General features: G+C 43.3%; 1 protein-coding gene across 4 annotated transcripts in view; it reads right to left on the bottom strand.

Moving 5' to 3' along the window:
• pusl1 (pseudouridine synthase like 1) overlaps nt 1-20,485 on the bottom strand; it is a 103,411-nt gene that overhangs the window by 16,211 nt on the left and 66,715 nt on the right. For all 4 annotated transcript variants that reach the window (XM_072478220.1, XM_072478223.1, XM_072478222.1 and 1 more), the window contains one exon: nt 2,114-2,168. In XM_072478220.1, the coding sequence (XP_072334321.1) occupies nt 2,114-2,168 (55 nt within the window). The remainder of the gene's footprint in view (nt 1-2,113; nt 2,169-20,485) is intronic.

Genomic DNA, 20,485 nt, shown 5'->3' with positions numbered 1-20,485 from the left:
ACGATCGGTGTCAGGCCCATTGCTCTGTCCTTTATCAATGATAAAGGAATAAAGGTTGCATGAGGACTATGTGGTGGATAACACAAAGATTTATATGGTTGATTGGGTCTTGGATGCTAAAACTAGATTACAAGTAGATCGTGATTCACTGGGCGATGGACTCGTTAGTGGCAGATGTGATTTAACACAGATAAATATAGCAACATGCACATGAGTAGAGCTGACGTCAAACATTGCACGCTCCCTGCCAACAAATGCATCACTCCAAACTCCTGCTGACACTCTTGCGCAGTACTGGGGTCTGCTGCACTGTTGGTTGTGCTGTTGCCCAGATTAAAGGTTAAATCAAGAACCTGACTACTCATCTGAATATTAAGTGACCTCTATTCAAAGAAGAACAGGGAGCTTGATTTTTATGCCGACAGACCAGGAATGGGTGGTAATCAGTGCGTCCTGGTCCAACATTCAACCCTCAGCCAACATGAAGAACCAAATTAACTGGTCAATTATCTTATTACTGGTTGTGTGATTTTCTGTGTGTAAAACAATGGCGGAATTTGTTTAGCTGTCAACAGTCATTACACTCCAGAAAGTGCTTAATTGTATGTGAAGCTGTTTGTTTCTGGGAACTGTGATAAAATGTTATGTAAATACAAGTCTTTCCAAATATGGCTAATATCACTTGTTATCAACATTACACTAAATTCTACTGACATCTTCTGGTTTGTGAAAGCAGGAATATTGCAAAATACATTGGAGTGTATTGCAGTCATAGCTGAGATATTGATCGCAATTCTCCCGATCGGAGACAAAGTGCTCCCGGCAGCAGGAAAACCCAAGTGTTTCCTGCTTGCGCCAGGAGCAAACTCGACGCGCCATTCAATGGCATTGAGAAAATCTTTTACCCAGGATCAGGTTTTCTGTGCCCTTCAATGGCAAATCGGGGTTTTCGCTGGACCTGAGAGGTACAGACCTAATCTCTCAGACAGGTCTCGCTCCTCAGAGATCGGGGCACAATCCCTGGCAAGGATCCCCCCAGCCCCTGGTTCCTCCTTTCAGGTGCTATCCTTTGGCAGTGCCAACCTGCCAACTTTCACTCCGAGGGGTCGTCCTAAGGATCCGGGGTTCTTCATGGAGGTCAGGGAAGCTTGTGCTGGGCTGGAGGGGCTCAGGTTGGGGGTCTTTCCTGGGTTGGGGGTTGTTTGGCTGCTCTTCCCATCTGCAGCCAATAAACCTTTTAAACAGTTTGTCAGCATCTCAAAATTAATGTTCTCTGACAATAAAATGAAAGTCTTCCCATCTGCAGCCTTAAACTCTTTGAAGTGTCTGTCAGCATATCAAGTACAAAGATCTGTGAGATGGAAGGTAAATGTATTCCCTTTATATGGTGGTATCCTTTGAAGTGTTTTTTTCACAGTCAATTTCATTGCCCATTAACCTTTTCAAGCCTGTTTGTATGACTAGGAGCCTGAAAGTTTTAAACTGCATTGTTTACATTCTATTTTACCTCTGCGTTGGTCTCACCACCACAACCCAAAGATGTGCAGAGAGGTGGATTGGCCATGCTAAATTCCCCCTTAATTGGAAAATAATAATTGTGCACTCCAAATTTATTTTGAAAATACATTCTATTTCACTGACCATTGCCTTTTAAAAACATTTTGATTGACAGGTCCAGGCAGTTTTAAAGGGAGGATTAAAGTTGTTTATTTATATAGCTTTCCAAGACAAGCTTAGCTCTCAGATTCTTCCTCTTTTGAACAGCAGTTTTTTTTAAAGAGGCTGCCTCTTTGATTCCTAGAAAGAGCAGGTACGAGCGAAGGACCCAGACGGATTATTGCAGCAAGATTAGGGTTAGGGTTAGGGTTAGGATAAGGAATTCTACAAATGCAGATAAATTTAGTTTTTTGAGATTTAAAAAAAATCATTATTACATTTTAGTATTGCTGAAAAAACAGGCATGTTATTGAAGCTTTTAATTTTACACCCCTCAAGACAGAATCAATTATCTACCAAATATTAAAAGGAACAACAAACTTACATTGCATGAAAAAGGATGCTGACTATTATTTTTATTCAGCAATATTTCAGGCTGCTTGCAATTCACACTCACCTGTTTGTAGAGGAAGGACCTGCTCCTGAAGGTCAGCTCCCAGAATTCCAGGTGGCTAAGGTCAAGTGAGACAAAAAAGCGTGTCAGTTTTTCAACTCAGGATACCAGTAAGTAATATTGTCTGAACTTCGAACTCTTGATAAATGTACTTAAGACAAGCTTAGCAATTTGATATCCATATCCTGCTGGGACAGTTGGTGCCTTGGCTATTTTTGAGAATGTTTTATCAACCTCTTTGGCGTGTAAGATTGCCATCTTGAAATTGAGGCTTCAATCACCAGGGCAATCCCAGTGCCTTACTGCACTGACATTAATTTGCAGTTCTATAGAGTTTATAATGTAATCACAAAACACTTCACAGGATTCACTTCCAATCAAAATTTGGCACCAAGTCAAAACCTGGGTCAAAAGAGTATCTTAAAGGTGGAAAAAGAAGAGGTGCAGACGTTTAAGGGTGGAATTCCAGAGCTGTGGGTTCAGGCTACAGAAGCCATGGCCACCAACGATGGCTTGATTCAAATTGAGATAACTGATGAAGCAGGAGTTGGAGGAGATCTTAGAGAATTGTGGGGCCAGAGTAGACACATAGATAGGGAGAGGCGAGGCCATGGACGGGTTTAAAAATAGGGAGAATTTTTAAATTGAGACATTGCTGGACCAGCATTTATACCCATCCTCAAATTGGGAACAAGCTAAGATGAAAATACAATTTTTAAAAATACAATTTATCCTGATGTAGCTTGCTTACAAATGATAAAGGTGGCTTAACATACCTCAGAAGAGATTGTTAAAATAGATATCCCCTTCAGTACTGTATTTTAATTTAAAATGTTAATTTATGCATGCAAGTTCCAGCATGGAGCATCTTTGGAATCAATGCTCTGAATTAACTAGTAAAACGTCAGCTGGATGAGTCTTGTTGGGATATCGTTGGTATAGTCTCCTGGGACTTGTTCTAATTACCTTTGGAGTTCAGAGAAAGAAACTTTCAGAAATTTTTCTCTCCCTGAATTGCTCTGAGTTTTAAAAAATCTGTTTCCTTCCCTCTCGGTGGAGATTTTGTGGGTGGGGAGCATACTGAAGCTAAGCTGTAACATTACTGGTCAGCAGGCACGATCGAGCAGCTGATCTTTTCCTTTCACGTTGGTATGCAATGCTGTGCGGTTTGTGTTTCCCCTCGTAGTGGCTTTACATTCCTGGCTGAAGGAGGGGATAGAATGGGCCCTCTCCTTCCCAACACCCACTGTGCTTTATAACCATCAACTGAAGTTAGTGCTGTACCTTAAAAAGGTTCAAAATATGACATGGGGCTGGATAAGGAGATTACATTTGGAGTTCTCATCGTGATATCTTTGCTTCCTAATAAAAATTTACTGAAAAGATCATTCCTTGATCTCCACATCATAAGACAAAGGAGACTTAAGAGCAGCTTGGTAAGCTTCTCACAGAGGTTTACTGAGAGAGAGGAGTACTCAGACTCACAGACTGGCAGGCTCACACGGAACGCTAGGCCTCAGTGACTGGCACCCCAGGCAGGGCATAATTTGTGACACAGCGATGTGAGAAAGGGCGGGGGGGGGGGGGGAGAGAGATTTGGGATGGAAGACAGCAGGAATAATTGGATTCAACAGGCGCTTGTACTGATTAGCTAGTCTGCTTCATCGGTGGGTTAAGCATATACCCAGAAAAACAATGGTGATGTTTCTGGGCCTGTGCATTTTTTTCTCACTCCCAAAATTATTCGCAACTGGGCAGCACGGTGGCGCAGTGGTTAGCACTACAGCCTCATGGTGCCGAGGTGCCAGGTTCGATCCCAGCTCTGGGTCACTGTCTGTGCGGAGTTTGCACATTCTCCCTGTGTTTGCGTGGGTTTCGCCCCCACAACCCAAAGATGTGCAGGGTAGGTGGATTGGCCACACTAAATTGCCCCTTAATTGGAAAAAATGAAGTGGCTACTTTAAATTTTTTATTAAAATTATTCGCAACTGCACATGTGTGATCTTGGATTTTTGTTCTGTATCAAATACATCAAGAGCTAATTTTTCACCACACAGAGTCTGGCAGAGCGTGCCATAGCCACTAAGAACAACAGAATATATGCCAGAAAGGGAGGTCAGATTATGGGCTGGTCTGAGCCGCTGGCTTCGAAATACTGTACGGGCTTTGAGGGTAAAGGAGGAGCGACAAATTGTACATATAAACCAGAGGGCTAACAGAAGCATCATTCCTACTCCCCCTTCAAAATGCGGGCAGAAAGCCGTATACAGTCTGAACCACACCAACACAGTTTTTCATCCCTCACATGTGAATCATGTTGAAACAAAGTTGAGTAAAATGTCGCATTTCGCACTGCCCAGAACTGAACAGGCAGCTTAAATTCTGATTCGAAAGACGATGTTGTAAGATGTCAGATTTCTGGTTTATCGTTTTTATTTTAAAAAGAAGTCATTTCTGAGCACAACATTCCAAAAACTGCACAGTTCGGTGCAGTCCAAATCCTTGGTAACACTCATAACACACAAAGCAAAACACTGAGCCGAGCAGGCTTTCACTGGGGAGCTGTGATCTGGAGAAGCTGAGTGGAATCGGTGAAAGATGTCCAAAGACAGGGAGGGCCTTTTCTCCAGATTCTGCCTTCGTTTCTGCAATCAATTGCTTTATTCCACAGGACGCTGCTGTAGAGGAAGCTGCTCCTCCCCAAGGAGCCAAAACCCTGCTTATTTGCTGTTACTAGCTTTTGTGCGTCTGACTGAGGGGCTTTGCTTCCTGTCCCTGCCAACTATGAGTGTTTTATCAAACTACATGTGCCTAGCCAAGGCAATTAGCCCTGTGTTCGAAGGCCAAATGGTGCATGGAATGGGAGGCAAATGTCAGCGTTTGAGTCTTGCTGGAAAAAAGTGCCACTTTTCCCATGAGCTACTTAGGGGGGAAAAAACCTGCGTTCCTTCTTGAAAAAAAAATAACAGTATTGAAAATAAATATATTTCCTGCTGTTCTGCCTTAATTTTAATTATAGGGAAGGCAATAAAATAGGATTCTGCAGCTCCCTCAGTTTTTAACTGTACTGTCTTGCGTGGAGTTCAGCAATTAGACCAGAAGGACCCATATTCTTGATCAGTCATAATCATAGCTGAGACATTGGCCCTGGTATCTAGCAGTAAGTGAGTGCATTCAATCAGTGCAGAGTAACTTGCCCCGGTTTGGACAATGCCCATGTGGAGCAAGGCAGGGCGTGGACGTGGCAGCAATGCCATTCCATGATGGAATAACGCTTCTAAATCCTTACATAATGACCTGAGATGGGTTTTGTTTGAGTGGAGAAAAAGATAGCAGTTAGGATTTAGTGTTTCATTGTATTGTTAAGCATTTTTAAACTGGTAATTGTAAGCTATTTTCTTTATGAGATTAAAGTTAGTAATACTGTGTTCGTAATAAAGTTTGTTTTAATATACCATATAAAAATCATTACATGAGGCCACGACTCAAGTGAGCGAACTGGAATTAGTAACAAACCAGGAAATTCCATGACCATTCCTGCCTGTGGCTTTGGGCTCCTCGTCACCCCCCCCCCCCCCCCCCCCCCCCCCCGCCCCCCCACCCCAGCAAATTCATGAGCGTTCTGTTCCTGTAAAAGAGCAACTGAAGTGCCCAGTCCTCCTTGCTGCCAGAGAGTGGCATTTGACTGGGCATTGGCAGCGGCCCAGCCATAGCTAAGTTAAAGACTTAAGTATTGAAAATAACTTTCTCTGCAGAGAGCCAGCTTTAGAAAGTGAATTCATTAATAGGAAAGGGGTCTTCTTTGTAACATACTCTTGCCTAACTATTTCCCAGTGTGCAATGCACAAGTATCTGTTCAGGATTGTTGCTGGGACCTTTAATGCTTCCAATTGTGCCTTGATTGTAGATCCCAATGCAGAATGTCCCAAAGCACTTCATGGCCAATGCCTTTTTTGGGGGGAGGGAGGGGGGGAGAAGGGAGTGGGGGAGGAAGGGAGAAGGGGGAGGGGAGGGGAGGAAGGGAGGGGAGGGAGGGAGAGAACAGAAACAGCTGGGATCGACAACAGGGGGCCAAGAACAAGGCCACAAAGATAGGGTCCTATGGCAGGGACAAAGGGTCCCAGGTCTGAATGGGACCAACCTGATACAGGCAGACCCACACCTGCGGGTTTACCGACGGCATGGAGTACTTTCAATGGGAAATCCCATTGACAAGTGGCTGGGGTGGGGGGGGAGGGGGGGGGGGGGGCAGCAACCAGCGAAGGGGGGTGGAGGTAGCAGCCAGCGAAGGGCACGGCAAATTCTCCGTCCTCATGAGCAGGGGCACCGGGGCGGACTCGCAACGGAGATTCCCGGCCTAAAACTCTGATATTAAAGCATTGCCTCAGCACTCCAGTGTGTCCCAAACTAACATCTCTGCTCAAGTCCTACAGTGGGGACCTTTGATTCAGAGATATGAGTGCCACACTAAGTGGGGGGGGGGGGAATAACTCCCCTGCTCGTCTTCAAAATAGTGGTGTGGGATCTTTTACATCCACCTTATCAGGATGATGAGCCCTTGAAGGACATCCCTGACTGTGCAGCACTCCCTCAGCACTACTGGGTGTACCAGCGTGGATTTCCGTCCTGTCAAATCTGCTTTTGGCTTAAGAGCAGAATAAAGGAATAGTGTGTGCTGCCCAAGGCACCCGAATAGAGGTTAGCTTCACAGTCTGTATTAAAAGGGGTGCTGATGAGCATCCAAAGCTGGGCCAACACTTGGATGGTGGGAAGAAAAGTCTATTCCTCAGATGGACTAAACCCCCTTTAGTTTAATTCTGTTGGCTCATCACTTTTGCCAATTCAAGTGCAGCATTTTCTACACTTGTGGCATCAATCTGCAGTGAGAGAATTAACCCGATAATTCAAATATGTTAATTATAACAGCAGCAGATAGTGGTGCTTATTTCTGAACTAGTGAAATGACAATGAGGGTAAACTAGCAAGTCATATCAAAACAGGCAGCAAGAGTTTCTTTCACAATATAAAAAGTGAACGCAGGTCCGTTAGAGAACGAGACTGGTGAAATAATAATGGGGAATCATGAAATGGCAGAGGTCCCCGGACATACTCTCTTCCACCTTCTTCCGTCAGGAAAAAGATACCAAAGTTTGAGGTCACGTACCAACCGACTCAAGAACAGCTTCTTCCCTACTGCCATCAGACTTTTGAATGGACCTACCTCATATTAAGTTGATCTTTTCTCTACACCTTGCTATAACTAACATTATATTCTGCAGTCTCTCCTTCCTCCCCTATGTACGGTTTGCATTGTTTGAACAGCATGCAAGAAACAATACTTTTCACCGTATACTAATACATGTGACAATAATAAATCAAATCAAATCAAAAAAGGAGTTAAACAAATACATTGCAGTCTTCACGGTGGAAGACAACTATCAAGGGGCAGAAGGTGGGCAGCACAGTAGTACAGTGGTTGGCACAGTTGCTTCAAAGCTCCAGGGTCCTAAGTTCGATTCCTGGCTTGTGTCACTGCCTGTGCCGAGTCTGCACGTTCTCCCCGTGTCTGCGTGGGTTTCCTCTGGGTTCTCCGGTTTTCTCCCAGTCCAAAGATGTGCAGGTTAGGTGCATTGGCTATGCTAAATTGCCCTCAGTGTCCAAAAGGGTTGGGTGGGGTTGCTGGGATGGGTTGGAGGTGTGGGAACGGTGCAGACTTGATGGGCCAAATGGCCTCCTTCACTGTAAATTCTATTCTATGAAAGGGGGAGGAAATAGATACATAACAATCATTAGGGAAAATGTACTCGGGAAACTAATGGGGCTAAAAGCCGATCAGTCCTCTGGACCTGATGGGTTGTATCCCAGGATATTAAAGGATGTAGCTACAGAGATAGCAGATGCAATGCTAGTAATATTCCAAGAATCCTTAAATTCTAGAAAAGTCCCAGAGGATTGGAAAACTGCTGATGCAAAAAGGAGGGAGACAAAAAACAGGTAACCTTGGGCCAGTTAGCTTAACATCTGTCATTGGGAAGTTTGCGGATGACACAAACATAGATGGGAAGGCAAGTGGTGAGGATAACACAAAGAGTTTACAGAGGGATATGGGCAGGTTATGTGAGTGGGTAAAAACGTGGCAGATGGAATATAATGTTGGAAAATGTGAAGTTCTGCACTTTGGTAGGAAGAATAAAGGAACTGAATATTATTTAAATGGAGAAAGACTGCAGAAAGCAGCAGTACAGAGGGATTTGGGGATCTTTGTGAATAAATCACAAAAAACTAGCAAGTTCAGCAGGTAATCGGGAAGGCAAATGGAATGTTGGCCTTTATTTCAAACGAATGGAGTATAAAAATAAGGAAGTCTTGCTAAAACAAGGCACTAGTTAGGTGACACCTGGAATACTGTGAACAGTTTTGGTCCCTTTATCTAAGGAAAGATATACTAGCGTTGGGGGCAGTCCAGAGGAGGTTCACTAGGTTGATATTGGGTATGGAGGGATTTTCTATGAGGAGAAGTTGAGGAAGTTGGGCCTGTACTCATTGGAGTTTCGAAGAATGAGAGGTGACCTTATTGAAACAAAAAGGATTCTCAGGGGGTTTGACAGGGTAGGTGCAGAGAGGATGTTTCCTCTTGTGAGAGAGTCTAGGACCAGAGGGCATAATCAAAGAGTAAGGGGTTGCCATTTAACACAGGTGAGGAGGAATTTCTGACGAGGGTAGCACAAAGAGACTTAGGAGTTATTTCAGAGGATAGTGAATCTGTGGAATTCCTTACCACAGAGGGCTGCAGCGGTTGGGCCGTTAAGTGTGTTCAAGGCTGAGATGGACAGATCCTTAATCAGTAAGAAAATTAAGGGTTATGGGGATAAGACGGGAAAGCGGAGTTGAGGATTAGATCAGATCAGCCATGATCTCATTGAATGGTGGAGCAGACTCGATGGGCCGAGTGGCCTACTCATGCTCCTGCATCTAAAGGTCTTATGGACTGAATATGAGAGACAAAGAGGCAGGGCTGAAGCAGCCTATTGTAGGAAATGTGAGTGTGAGGTTTTCCTCAAATGGAAGCCACATTCTCCTCCATCCGTACATTTCCCCTTCACTAATGAGCCTGTGCTCATTAAATTGTGCTTTGATGAGGGCCAGCTGCCCTCTCGCTAGCCAAAATTTACCCGTGAAACCCAAGAGCAGATATCAAGAATTATCGCAGTCTCAGTCAGGCTTGATCACATCATCACCAATGCGAACACGACTGTGCAGATCACTGCAAAGCCATTATCTAACTACGCTGATTTCCACCGTTCCCCAGCTCAGTGATATTGGCTAGAATTAGGCTCCTGCCGCTGTCCAGTTAAATAATCTCCTTTCTATAGGTTTCATCTGGAGTAAATCCTACCCCGGTCACTGTGTTAAGTCCACAAACTTACACATCATGCCTTCAAGGATCACAATGCCATTTAGAGATGCGAATGCCAAATGAAAAATAAAGCCTTTTCTGCTCAGTCATGGATCAGCCTCGCTGATGCACCATGTGTTTATTCTGACAGCGATGTAGAAAAATGCACTTGAAGCTTTTCTGACAGCTGTCACAGTAACCTAAAAAAAGAGTTGAAGAGCATTGGGTGGTCATCTTTAAAGGGGTTTTAAGCTTACCAATCCAATTTATTTTTCCATACACACACACACACGCACACCCCAGCAACTCGCCAAGATTCCTTCAACAGGAGCAGCACGGTGGCACAGTGGTTACCCGGGTTTAATTCCGGCCTTGGGTGACTGTGTGGAGTTTGCACTTTCTCCCCGTGTTTGCTTGGGTTTCCTCCGGGTGCTCCGGTTTCCTCTCACAGTTCAAAAGTGTGCAGGTTAGATGGATTTGCCATGCTAAATTACCCCTCAGTGTCCAGGGATGTGTGGGGTTATGGGGATAGAGTGGGCCTAGGTAGGGTGCTCTTTCAAAGGGTTGGTGCAGACTCAATGGGCCCTCTGGCCTCTTTCTACGCTGTAGGAATTCTATGGTTCTAACACTTCCTCCCAAATCTGAGACCTCCACCATATAGAAGGACAAGGGCAGCGGGCACAGGGGAACACGGCCACCTCCAAGCTCTAACCCCCTCGCCCCACAAGTTGCACACCATCCTGACATCATTGCATTAGATTAAAATCCTGGAACTCCCTTTCTAACAGTGCTAAGGCTGAAGCCACACCACATGGACTGCATTGAGTCAAGGCAGCGGCTCACCATCAGGGCAATTAGGGATGGGCAATAAAATCTGGCCTAACCAGTGACGCCCACGTCCCAGGAACAAATAAAAATACGCCCACGCAATATGTGTTAAAAATCTCACTTTCTCAGAGGTTTCAGTGAGCCATTAAATCATAACACTGAACAGCTCTGAGCTAGGTGTAATTATAGGAAACTTTATGCTTTTCATCAATTCCTACAATTAAGATGTGTACAATTTCCAACTCCACCACTCAGATTTTTCTGGCATTCTAAATACATCTAAGATGCTGTATCACAGCTCTGTCTCTTGGAAAAATAGACTCCAAATTGTTAGTTTACCTGTCAGCTCTGATGAGCTGCATGAACTGTAACTGACCCCACATTTCATTTTGCAAAATAATTCCATCTTCCAGCCCGAAAGACTAGAGCACCTGCATTATATACGCTGTGGTGTTTCCGTTCCAAGAAAATAATGCATTATGGCTTACTCTGGAGCTTCACTGGTGTATAAAGTGGCTTAGACTCAACATGTGCTCTTTTAAAAAAAATTTGAAGTCCCCAATTTTTTATTTTCCAATTAAGGGGCAATTTAACGTGGCCAATCCATCTACCCTGCACATCTTTGGGTTGTGGGGGTGAGACCCAAGCAAACACGGGGAGAATGTGCAAACTCCACACTGACAGTGACCTGGGGCTGGGATGGAACCTGGGACCTCGGCGCCGTGAGGCAGCAGTGCTCACAAGAACGCACATTGGACCACTGGAAATTGAGGCTGGAGAAGTAGTAATAGGGAACAAAGAAATGCCAGAGGAACTGAATTGGTACTTTGCTTCAGTTTTCACAGTGGAAGACAGCAGTGGCAGACCAGAACTTCAAGAGCGTCAGAGGTGAGTGTAGTGGCCATCACTAAGGAGAAGGTGCTGGGGAAACTGAAAGGTCTGAAGGTGGATAATTACACGGACCAGATGGACAACACCCCAGGGTTCTAAAGGAGGTAGGTGATGAGATTGTGGAGGCATTGATGGTGATCTTTCAGCAATCAGTGGAACAGGACGGGTCCCGGAAGACAGGAAAATGGCTAATGCAACACCCCTCTTTAAGAGGGAAGGGAGGCAGAGGACGGGAAATTTTAGGCCGGTTACCCTGACTTCAGTTGTTGGTAAGATTTTAAAGTCCATTTGTTGGTAAGATTTTAAAGTCCATTATTAAGGATGAGACTGCGGAGAACTTGGAAGTACATGGTAAAATAGCACTGACTCAGCACGGATTCATCAAGGGGAAGTCATGCCTGACAAATCTATTAGAATTCTTTGAGGAGGTACAAGGAGTTAGACAAAGGAAACCCAGTGGACATGATCTGTTTGGATTTCTAGAAGGCCTTTGACAAGGTGTCGTATAGGAGGCTGCTAAATAAGATAAGAGCCCATGGTGTTAAGGGCAAGATATTGGCATGGATAGAGGCCTGGCTGACTGGCAGAAGGCAGGGAATGGGGATAAAGGGGTCTTTTTCAGGATGACAGCCAGTGACTAGTGGTGTTCCGCAGGAGGTCAGTGTTGGGACCACAACTATTCACGGTATACATTAACGATCTGGAGGAAGGAACTGAGGGCATCGTTGTTAAGTTTGCAGATGACTTAAAGATATGTAGAAGGCCAGGTCGTGTTAAGGAAGCAGGGAGGCTGCAGAAGAACCTGGACAGGCTAGGAGAGTGGGCAGATGGAATACAATGTGGAAAAGTATGAGGTTATGCACTTTGGTAGGAAGAATAGAGGCATAGACTATTTCCTAAATGGGAAAAGGCTTCGGAAATCAGTAGCATGAAGGGACTTAGGAGTCCTAGCTCAGGATTCTCTTAAGGTCAATGTGCAGGTTCAGTTGGTAGTTAGGAAGACAAATGCAATGTTAGCAAACAAGAGGTCTAGATTACAAGAGCAGAGAAGTACTGCTGGGGCTGTATAAGGCTCTAGTAAGACCCCATTTGGAATATTGTGAGCAGTTTTGGACCTTGTATCTAAGGAAGGATGTGCCGGCCTTGGAGAGGATAAAGAAGAGGTTCACAAAATTAAGAGCTTTTCATATGAGGAGCTTTTGAGGACTCTGGATTTGTACTCAATGGAGTTTAGAAAGATGAGGGGGGGATCTTGTTGAAACCCAGAATACTGAGAGGCCTAGATAGAGTGGACGTGGAAAGGATGTTTTGGAAAGGATGTTCCCACTAGTAGGAGAAACTAGAATCAGACTGAAGGGACGATCCTTTAAAACAGAGATGAGGAGGAATTTCTTCAGCCAGATGGTGGTGAATCTGTGGTACTCATCGCTGCAGTAGGCTGTGGAATCCAAATCACGGAGAGTCTTTAAGACAGAGATAGATATGTTCTTGATGAATAGGGGGATCAGGGGTTACAGGGACAAGACAGGAGAATTGGGATGAGAAACATATCAGCCATAATTGAATGGCGGAGCAGACTCGATGGGCCAAATACCCTGATTCTGCTCATATATCTTATGGTCTTATGGAACTAATCTACACAATCTTTATTGTCTTTATTGTCACAATAGGCTTACATTTTATTAAAATAAATTTAGAGTACCCAATTCATTTTTTCCAATTAAGGGGCAATTTAGTGTGTTCAATCCACCTATCCTGCACATCTTTGGGTTGTGGGGGCAAAACCAACGCAAACACGGGGAGAATGTGCAAACCCCACACAAACAGCGACCCAGAGTCGGGATCGAACCTGGGACCCTGGCGCCGTGAGACTGCAGTGCTACCACTGCGCCACCGTGCTGCCCCCACAATAGGCTTACATTAACACTGCAATGAAGTTACTGTGAAAAGCCCCTAGTCGCCACATCCTGTGTACACAGAGGGAGAATTCAGAATATCCAAATTACCTAACAGCACGTCTTTTGGGACTTGTGGGGGGAAATCGGAGCACCCGGGGGAAACCCACGTAGACACGGGGAGAATGTGCAGACTGTAATTGAAAATATGGAAAGATATGTCATTTGAAACATGGAAGTCTGGCAATACCTGATCCAAGAAATATGAGAGAATGTAGGGAAAAATCCCACGAAGAGTTAACAGCAGCTGCCAGGAGAGAATTGTAAAATGTAGATAGTCTTTAGCAGATAGTCAAGCAGCCTTAGCAAACAAAACAAGCAGGTCTTTCAAGTCACAATCGAGTGAATTTTAGTATACAGCTAGAAGCAATGTTTTGCATCTCCTTTTGAAGTTAGGTAAGCAGATGGAAAAGAATGGATAAGATTTTCAGCTGAATTAGGTGACAAATGTTTAAATGTGAGGCAAGTCTTTTAAACTCACCACCAATTGAATCTTTAATATAAAGCTAAAAGCAATATTTCACACCTTCATTGAAGTTAAGTAAGCAGCTGGAAAATAATGGATGAGGTTCAGTTGAATTAGGTGACAAATGTTTAGAAGTGAAATTCTGCTGACACCAGGTGAATATGGGAAGCTGGAGACAACGTGTCTACGAGAACACAAATTAGACCCAAATTAAAGTCAAAATTATGAGCTGGGGACAGAATTTGATAATAAAAGAACTATAGAAATGACAGGAATAAAAAGTCACACCACCTTTGAAATCAAAGCATTTTTGAACATCACAAAGGAAACAATGTAATCAGAGATCTATGAGATGAGGTCATGCTCAAAATGAATACTTAGTCGTGTTAGAAAAAGTTAGATTAAAGGTACCTGTTACAATCCAAGTGAAATAAAAGTTACTTTACAATAAAGTCATAAAAACGTAATAACTGTTAGAAAGATATAGAAACCCTAAGAAAGGGGACAGCCGGTAGAGCCAGCTCTCACAGTTCGGTACATGGGGAAGATAGAGCATAGGAACCAAGCAAAACTGTCAATATATCTGAGGAAGACCAAAAGCTAAAGAAGAGTGATTGTCAAGGTGGACCTGAAGGTCTCTTCAACCAACCAGCAGGATCCAGAAGCAAGATCTTTTTACTTTTCTGTAAAGACAGTGATTGCATCTTTTAAAAGAAAAAATATAATAATAAAATAACTTTAAAAGTTTTACCCTGAAACAGTGGTTATTACAAAGCCTACTTTACTTACTTAGCAACGCAGGGCCCAGGATATCGATGCTACTAAGTGGTAAGTAGGTAAAATTCTTCTGTGAAGGTATGGGTAATACCGGGAGATAACTTGAAAACATAGTTTGACCTGAATAGCACCCACCTAAGCCTGCATCGGAGTCAGGGAGTGAGAATCCCTGTTCACCATTTAGAATATCCACCCTTTTTGGTATAGGGGGAATTCTAAGAATAGTGGTGAGTTTTTAACTTCAAGACTCAATACGACAGTGACCCAAGCCGGGAATTGAACCTGGGACCCTAGCGCTATGAAGCAACAGTGCTAACCACTATACTACCATGCTGCCCAATATACCTGTGTCTACGATATAACAGTGTGACACTCGCGTTGATGGTGACGTGCTGACCAACATTCTGAGGAAGTGAAAGACACTTTGCAAATGAAAAATGTCCTTACCTGTTTGCAAGGTATGCCATTGGTGATTGTTTGAGAACGACTAGCCAATCATACATTGAAGCCCAAGAAAGAAAATCTCAAATCAGAACTAGTTTCATTGCCTTTCAAATGGAGGAGCAACCCTCGAGCGTGCTTAATTTTCCACGTTAATGCACTTTTTGTGTAAATTACAATGGTTTGACAGAATAAAGGATATTATGATTATTAGAAAATGCTTAACTTAAAGTTTCATGTCCTTGGGCGGCACTGCTGCCTCATGGCACCGAGGACCTGGGTTCGATCCCGGCCCCAAGTCACTGTCTGTGTGGAGTTTGCACATTCTCCCTGTGTCTGCGTGGGTCTCACCCCCACAGCCCAAAAGATGTACAGGGTAGGTGGATTGGCCACGCTAAATTGCCCCTTAAATGGAAAAAAAAAGAATTGGGTGCTTTAAGTTTATTTTTAACATTTTTAAAAGATTTATAAAAATAAAGTGTCAGGTGCCAGAAACTGTGAAAACAAGATGCCCCCAACGTTCCTGAATGTGAAAAATTCAGCGCGTTTCCACTCCTCATCAATACCGAGTAACTCTGAAAAGGAAGTATCATGTGCGGATATTTTAAGGAGTCTGGATTTAAGCAGTTCCTCCTATCTCCCCCTAACAGTGTAATAAACCTGCCGACACACAGCCTGTATGCACAGAGAAAGCCAACCACAGGGATGAGGTATGGAGAGTGGCCAGTGCCCATGGCAGCCACCAGGAGCAAGACCATTTGGTGAAGACAGAGGGAAAGTAAAGAGAAAGTGTGGTACTGGTGGAGGTTTGGGGTCACCTCATGAGATTAGGGGAATTGGGGAAGGAGAACAAAAAAATGCTGGAAAAATAATGTGGTATACAGACCCATTGAGCCAAAAAACATTCCATTTAATTGCTGCCTTTTAACTCACTGCCAACATTTAATGGAGTGCAACTGATGCCTAGGACAGATGATTGCCATTAGTGCAAAAGTAAGAATTGATGCCATTAAATAAACCGCAAGACATGGTGCGAAACGGAGATTGAGCTAAGTGGTGGGCTCTGCATTTTGCTCTATTAGAGAGTAAATGGCGATGAATTTATCAGAGCTTTATGCAGAACCTTACAAACTGAAAATGACAGAAAATCCGTGCTTACATTATCACTGGAAACCATCCAGTTGTGTGTCTAACTGAAGGTGCTGCCTCAGTCTCTTGCTTTCTGTGCAAAAATGTACTTGTTTTTTAAGGTTGATGCACACAAAATATACACTTTTTAGTATTCACTCTTGAGTTGTAGATGGTCATGGCTAGGCCAGTGTTTATTGCCCTTGAGGAGTTGCAGCCTTCTTGAACTCTTGCAGTCTTTGTGAAGGTTCTGCCTAGCCCAAGGTTGGCTGATGTTTGTTCCTTCTGGTGGGTTGTCTTTTCTGCCATCTGGCCATTTTGTTTTTTCCATGTCCTTCCCGACTTCTTATCCCCAGGCAGTCCAGGCAGTAGCGGGAACTTCCCAGGCATCGGCTTCGATACTGGTCAAGTTGAAGTCTCCCTGCAGACATCCCTGCGTCACAGACATGGGCAATAGCGGATATTGCTGATAGCAAACCCGCCACAGAGCATGCCTTTGGTGATGCTGCCATCATCCATTTGGCTCACCTGACTCAGCCAACGGAGTTACCGCTGACACAAGAGGGCAAACATGTTAAGTAATGGGTTAAGAGACATTGCAATTAGTTGTCTCATTTATGTTAAGTATCCATTAATTGACACTGATATGTAAAGGGGCTTCAGGTGGCCTCTGTCAGGTGGTGTGTTGTTAAGAGATTTGTGCAGTGGCTGTGGAAGTGAAATAAATGGTGTTTGGTGAAAAGGAACAAGAGCTTTAGACTCTTCATTTCACAGCAACTAAACATCTAACAATGGTAGCAGAGGATGGTTGCTGTGCAAATGTGAAGATTTGAAAGATACAACTTTTCCTGATCAAACCAAGGAGTGAGTGAGAAGGGGAAAAAAAAGATACATGGCTGAACCCAGGATAAAGATGGCTGGATATGACTATCCTCCCTTATTTTCTGAAAGGGAATCGTACGACCAATGGAGAAGTGCAGTAGTTATGTGGACTAAGGTAACTGCTTTGGGAAAGAGAAAACAAGGTATTGCATTGGCTCTTTCTCTACCATATGGCAGTAAAATCCGAAACAAAGTGCTTTCTGAGCTGGAATTGGAAGAGTTAGACTCAGAAGAAGGTCTGGAGACTTTATTACATTATATGGATAAGATTTATAAGAAAGATGACTTGTTAAGTGCGTATGAAGCATGGTCGGATTTTGATAAGTTCCGGAAAATGGAGGATATCTCCATGGAAGACTATATAATGGAATTTGGCAGACTATATAAAAGGATGCAGAAACACAATCTGGAATTTCCACAGTCTGTGTTGGCCTTTAAATTACTTGACTGTGCTAGAGTGAGCAACATGGATAGGCTCCTGGTTTTGACAGGAGTTCAGTTTACTGATAAGGATACCTTATTCGAACAGATGACAAAAGCTTTACAAACGTTTCTGGGGAAACATTCGATTCTCATGGCTCTGATGACCCAAATAGGTCATCCTGCAATAAGGCAGAATATGGAAGATACACTAGTAACAGGATGACAAAATCGTATGGCTATGAACAGGGCTCAAGACTATAGACGGAGACGGAGACAAGGATATTATGAAGATGAAACCCAGTTAGAACCTACAATAGGAAGATGAACCCCAGAAATGCACGGGGCATGATAAATCGATGTTTTCGATGTGACTCTCAATACCATTATGCTTTCAACTGTCCAACTCGTTATGATAGAGTGTTTGAAACGACACATGACACGGAAGAGTCAGAAGAGGGAAAAGATAGTGACCAGAAAGAAGGCATTGTCCTATTGACGAGCAGTTTTACGCCGGTAATGAGGGTGTTGGTTGCAGAATCCTTCAACTGCGTTGTATTGGACAGTGGCTGCACATCTACTGTGTGTGGAATTGACTGGTTAAAATGTTATATGGACTCTTTGAATGCTGAAAATCGTAACAAGGTTAAGGAATTTGCAAGTTCCACAAGTTTGAGGTTTGGGGATGATAATACTCTGAAGTCGCTGAAAAGAGTGGTGATCCCTTGCAATATTGCCGGAGTGAATCATTTCATTAGCACGGATGTTGTATCAAGTGAGATACCTTTGCTTCTGAGCAGACCGTCGATGAAGAAAGCACACATGAAACTGGATATGGAACAGGATAAGGCAACAGTTTTTGGAAAGAGGGTGGACTTACAATTTACACAGTCAGGACACTATTGTATTCCATTACTGACAAATAATATTTCAAGTAGAGTGGTTAAGGATGTGTTGATGGCAGTTGAAAATGGGACTTTAGCTGATAAAAAGCTTGTGGTATTAAAACTGCATAGGCAATTTGCACACCCGTCTCCTCGGAGGCTGAAAAATGTATTAAAGGATACAGGGGTAAGGGATGACGACTATACTAAACTGATAGAACAGGTTAGTGACCGCTGTGAAGTTTGTAGGAAGTACAGAAGGACACTAGCACGACCGATAGTAACCCTACCTTTGGCCAGGGATTTTAATGACATTGTGGCCATGGACCTTAAGATCTGGGATAAAACAAATAATATATTTATTTTGCATTTTGTAGATTTAGCAACCAGATTTAGTCAATCAACGATTGTACGAAGTAAAGAAAAGAGAGTAATTCTGGATCAAATCGTGGAAAAATGGATAGGGACAGGAATGGGTCCACCGGCAAAATTCCTTACGGACAATGGGGGAGAATTTGCTAATGATGAGTTTAGGGATATGTATGAAAACATGAATATCAGAGTTATGACTACGACTGCAGAAAGCCCATTTAGTAATGGTGTCTGTGAAAGAAATCATGCTGTCATCGATGACATGCTTTGGAAAATTCTGGCAGATCGACCAAATTGCAGGCTAAATTCAGCTTTAGCATGGACAGTACATGCAAAGAATTCATTGCAGACGGTTGGGGGCTATAGTCCTTATCGATTAGTGTTTGGTAGAAATCATAAAATTCCGTCTATTTTGGATGACCAGCCTCCAGCTTGGGAGGGGACTACAATTAGCTCTGGTTTTGCTGAACATTTAAATGCATTACATAGCAGTAGAAAAGCGTTTTTGGAAGCAGAAGTCTCTGAAAGAATTCGCAGAGCTTTAAGACATAACGGCCATCAGATGCCGTTTTTCAGCAAGGAGGCATGGTATACTATAAGAGAGACAATTCTAATGAATGGAAAGGCCCAGGGAAGATCATAGGCATAGATGGCAAAACAATTATTTTGCAACATGGTAATCAAACTGTTAGGGTACATTCATCAAGGATAATGGGTACAGATTACAAATTTTCAAATTTAGACAGAGCAGACAGACATGACAAGGAACCAGGGTCATCTGGTATGCATGTGTTACAGAACTATGAGGACCAATTAACTGATATAGACAGGGTTTCTGTGGAGGAACAGAACACTTCTGGTGAATTAGAAAAGGCAATTTTTCCGAAAGGGCAACTGCCAAAAGTTGGTACAAAAGTGACATACTTGCCTGAAGGGTCTAGTCAATGGAAGGATGCAACTGTTATTAGTAGAGCAGGGAAGGCCACTGGAAAGTATAAACATTGGTTGAATGTACAGCATTCAGGGGAAGGAGTCAAGACAATGGATTGGGAAAACGAAGTTCAAAAATGGAGGGCACAGAAACGCAGTGCCAGTTCAGATAGTACATCGGATAGTGAACAGGTCCGCAGGAAAAGGTCGAGAACTATTGAAAGGACATCCCACAGCAGAAGGGAAAGATCAAGCAGTAGCAGTACAGAACGAGATACCAGGCGGGAGAGGGGATGTAGTTTGTCAAGATCTCGGAACATGAGTAAGACTACGAATACTAATAGGAGTAGAAGCCCACATGCACGTGAGATTTTGGTGGCTTCAAATAAATTAGATGAAAAAGTTATTAAAGAAGCTAAACAACAAGAATTGCATAGTTGGAGTAAATTTGGGGTATACACGGAAGTACCGGATAGGGGACAAAGAACTCTATCCCACAGATGGATTTGCACGGAAAAGGTTCTTCCGGATGGAACTTATAAGGCAAAGGCCAGGCTTGTGGCAAGGGGATTTGAAGAAAACTTAGAAGATCAGGATTTAAGGGTAGATTCACCTCCAGCAGGAACAGTTATTTTAACGATCTTCTTGGCTCTATTAGCCACAAAGGCATGGGAATGCAGATCTATAGATTTAGAAGCTGCCTTTTTGCAGGGGCATCAGCTCCAGAGAGACATTTTTCTCTGTCCTCCTAAAGAAGCAGCTAACACAGAAGGGGTACTCTGGAAGTTGAACAAATGTGTATATGGATTAAATGAAGCATCTAGAGTCTGGTATTTTTCAGTAAGGTCAGTTTTGTTAAAGTTAGGCTGTTGCCAGTTGAAAGCAGACCATGAAATGTTTTACTGGCACTATAAAGGAAATCTTTCTGGCATTTTTATGATGCATGTTGATGATTTCTTGTGGGGTGGGACTAGTGATTTTGAAGCTATTGTAATCTCTGGTTTG

The sequence above is a fragment of the Scyliorhinus torazame genome, chromosome 16 (genome assembly GCF_047496885.1).
Source record: "Scyliorhinus torazame isolate Kashiwa2021f chromosome 16, sScyTor2.1, whole genome shotgun sequence".
In the NCBI taxonomy this organism is placed as follows: Eukaryota; Metazoa; Chordata; class Chondrichthyes; order Carcharhiniformes; family Scyliorhinidae; genus Scyliorhinus; species Scyliorhinus torazame.
The sequence above is the reverse complement of the archived record's forward strand: the minus strand, read 5'-3'. Positions and strand labels throughout refer to the sequence as shown.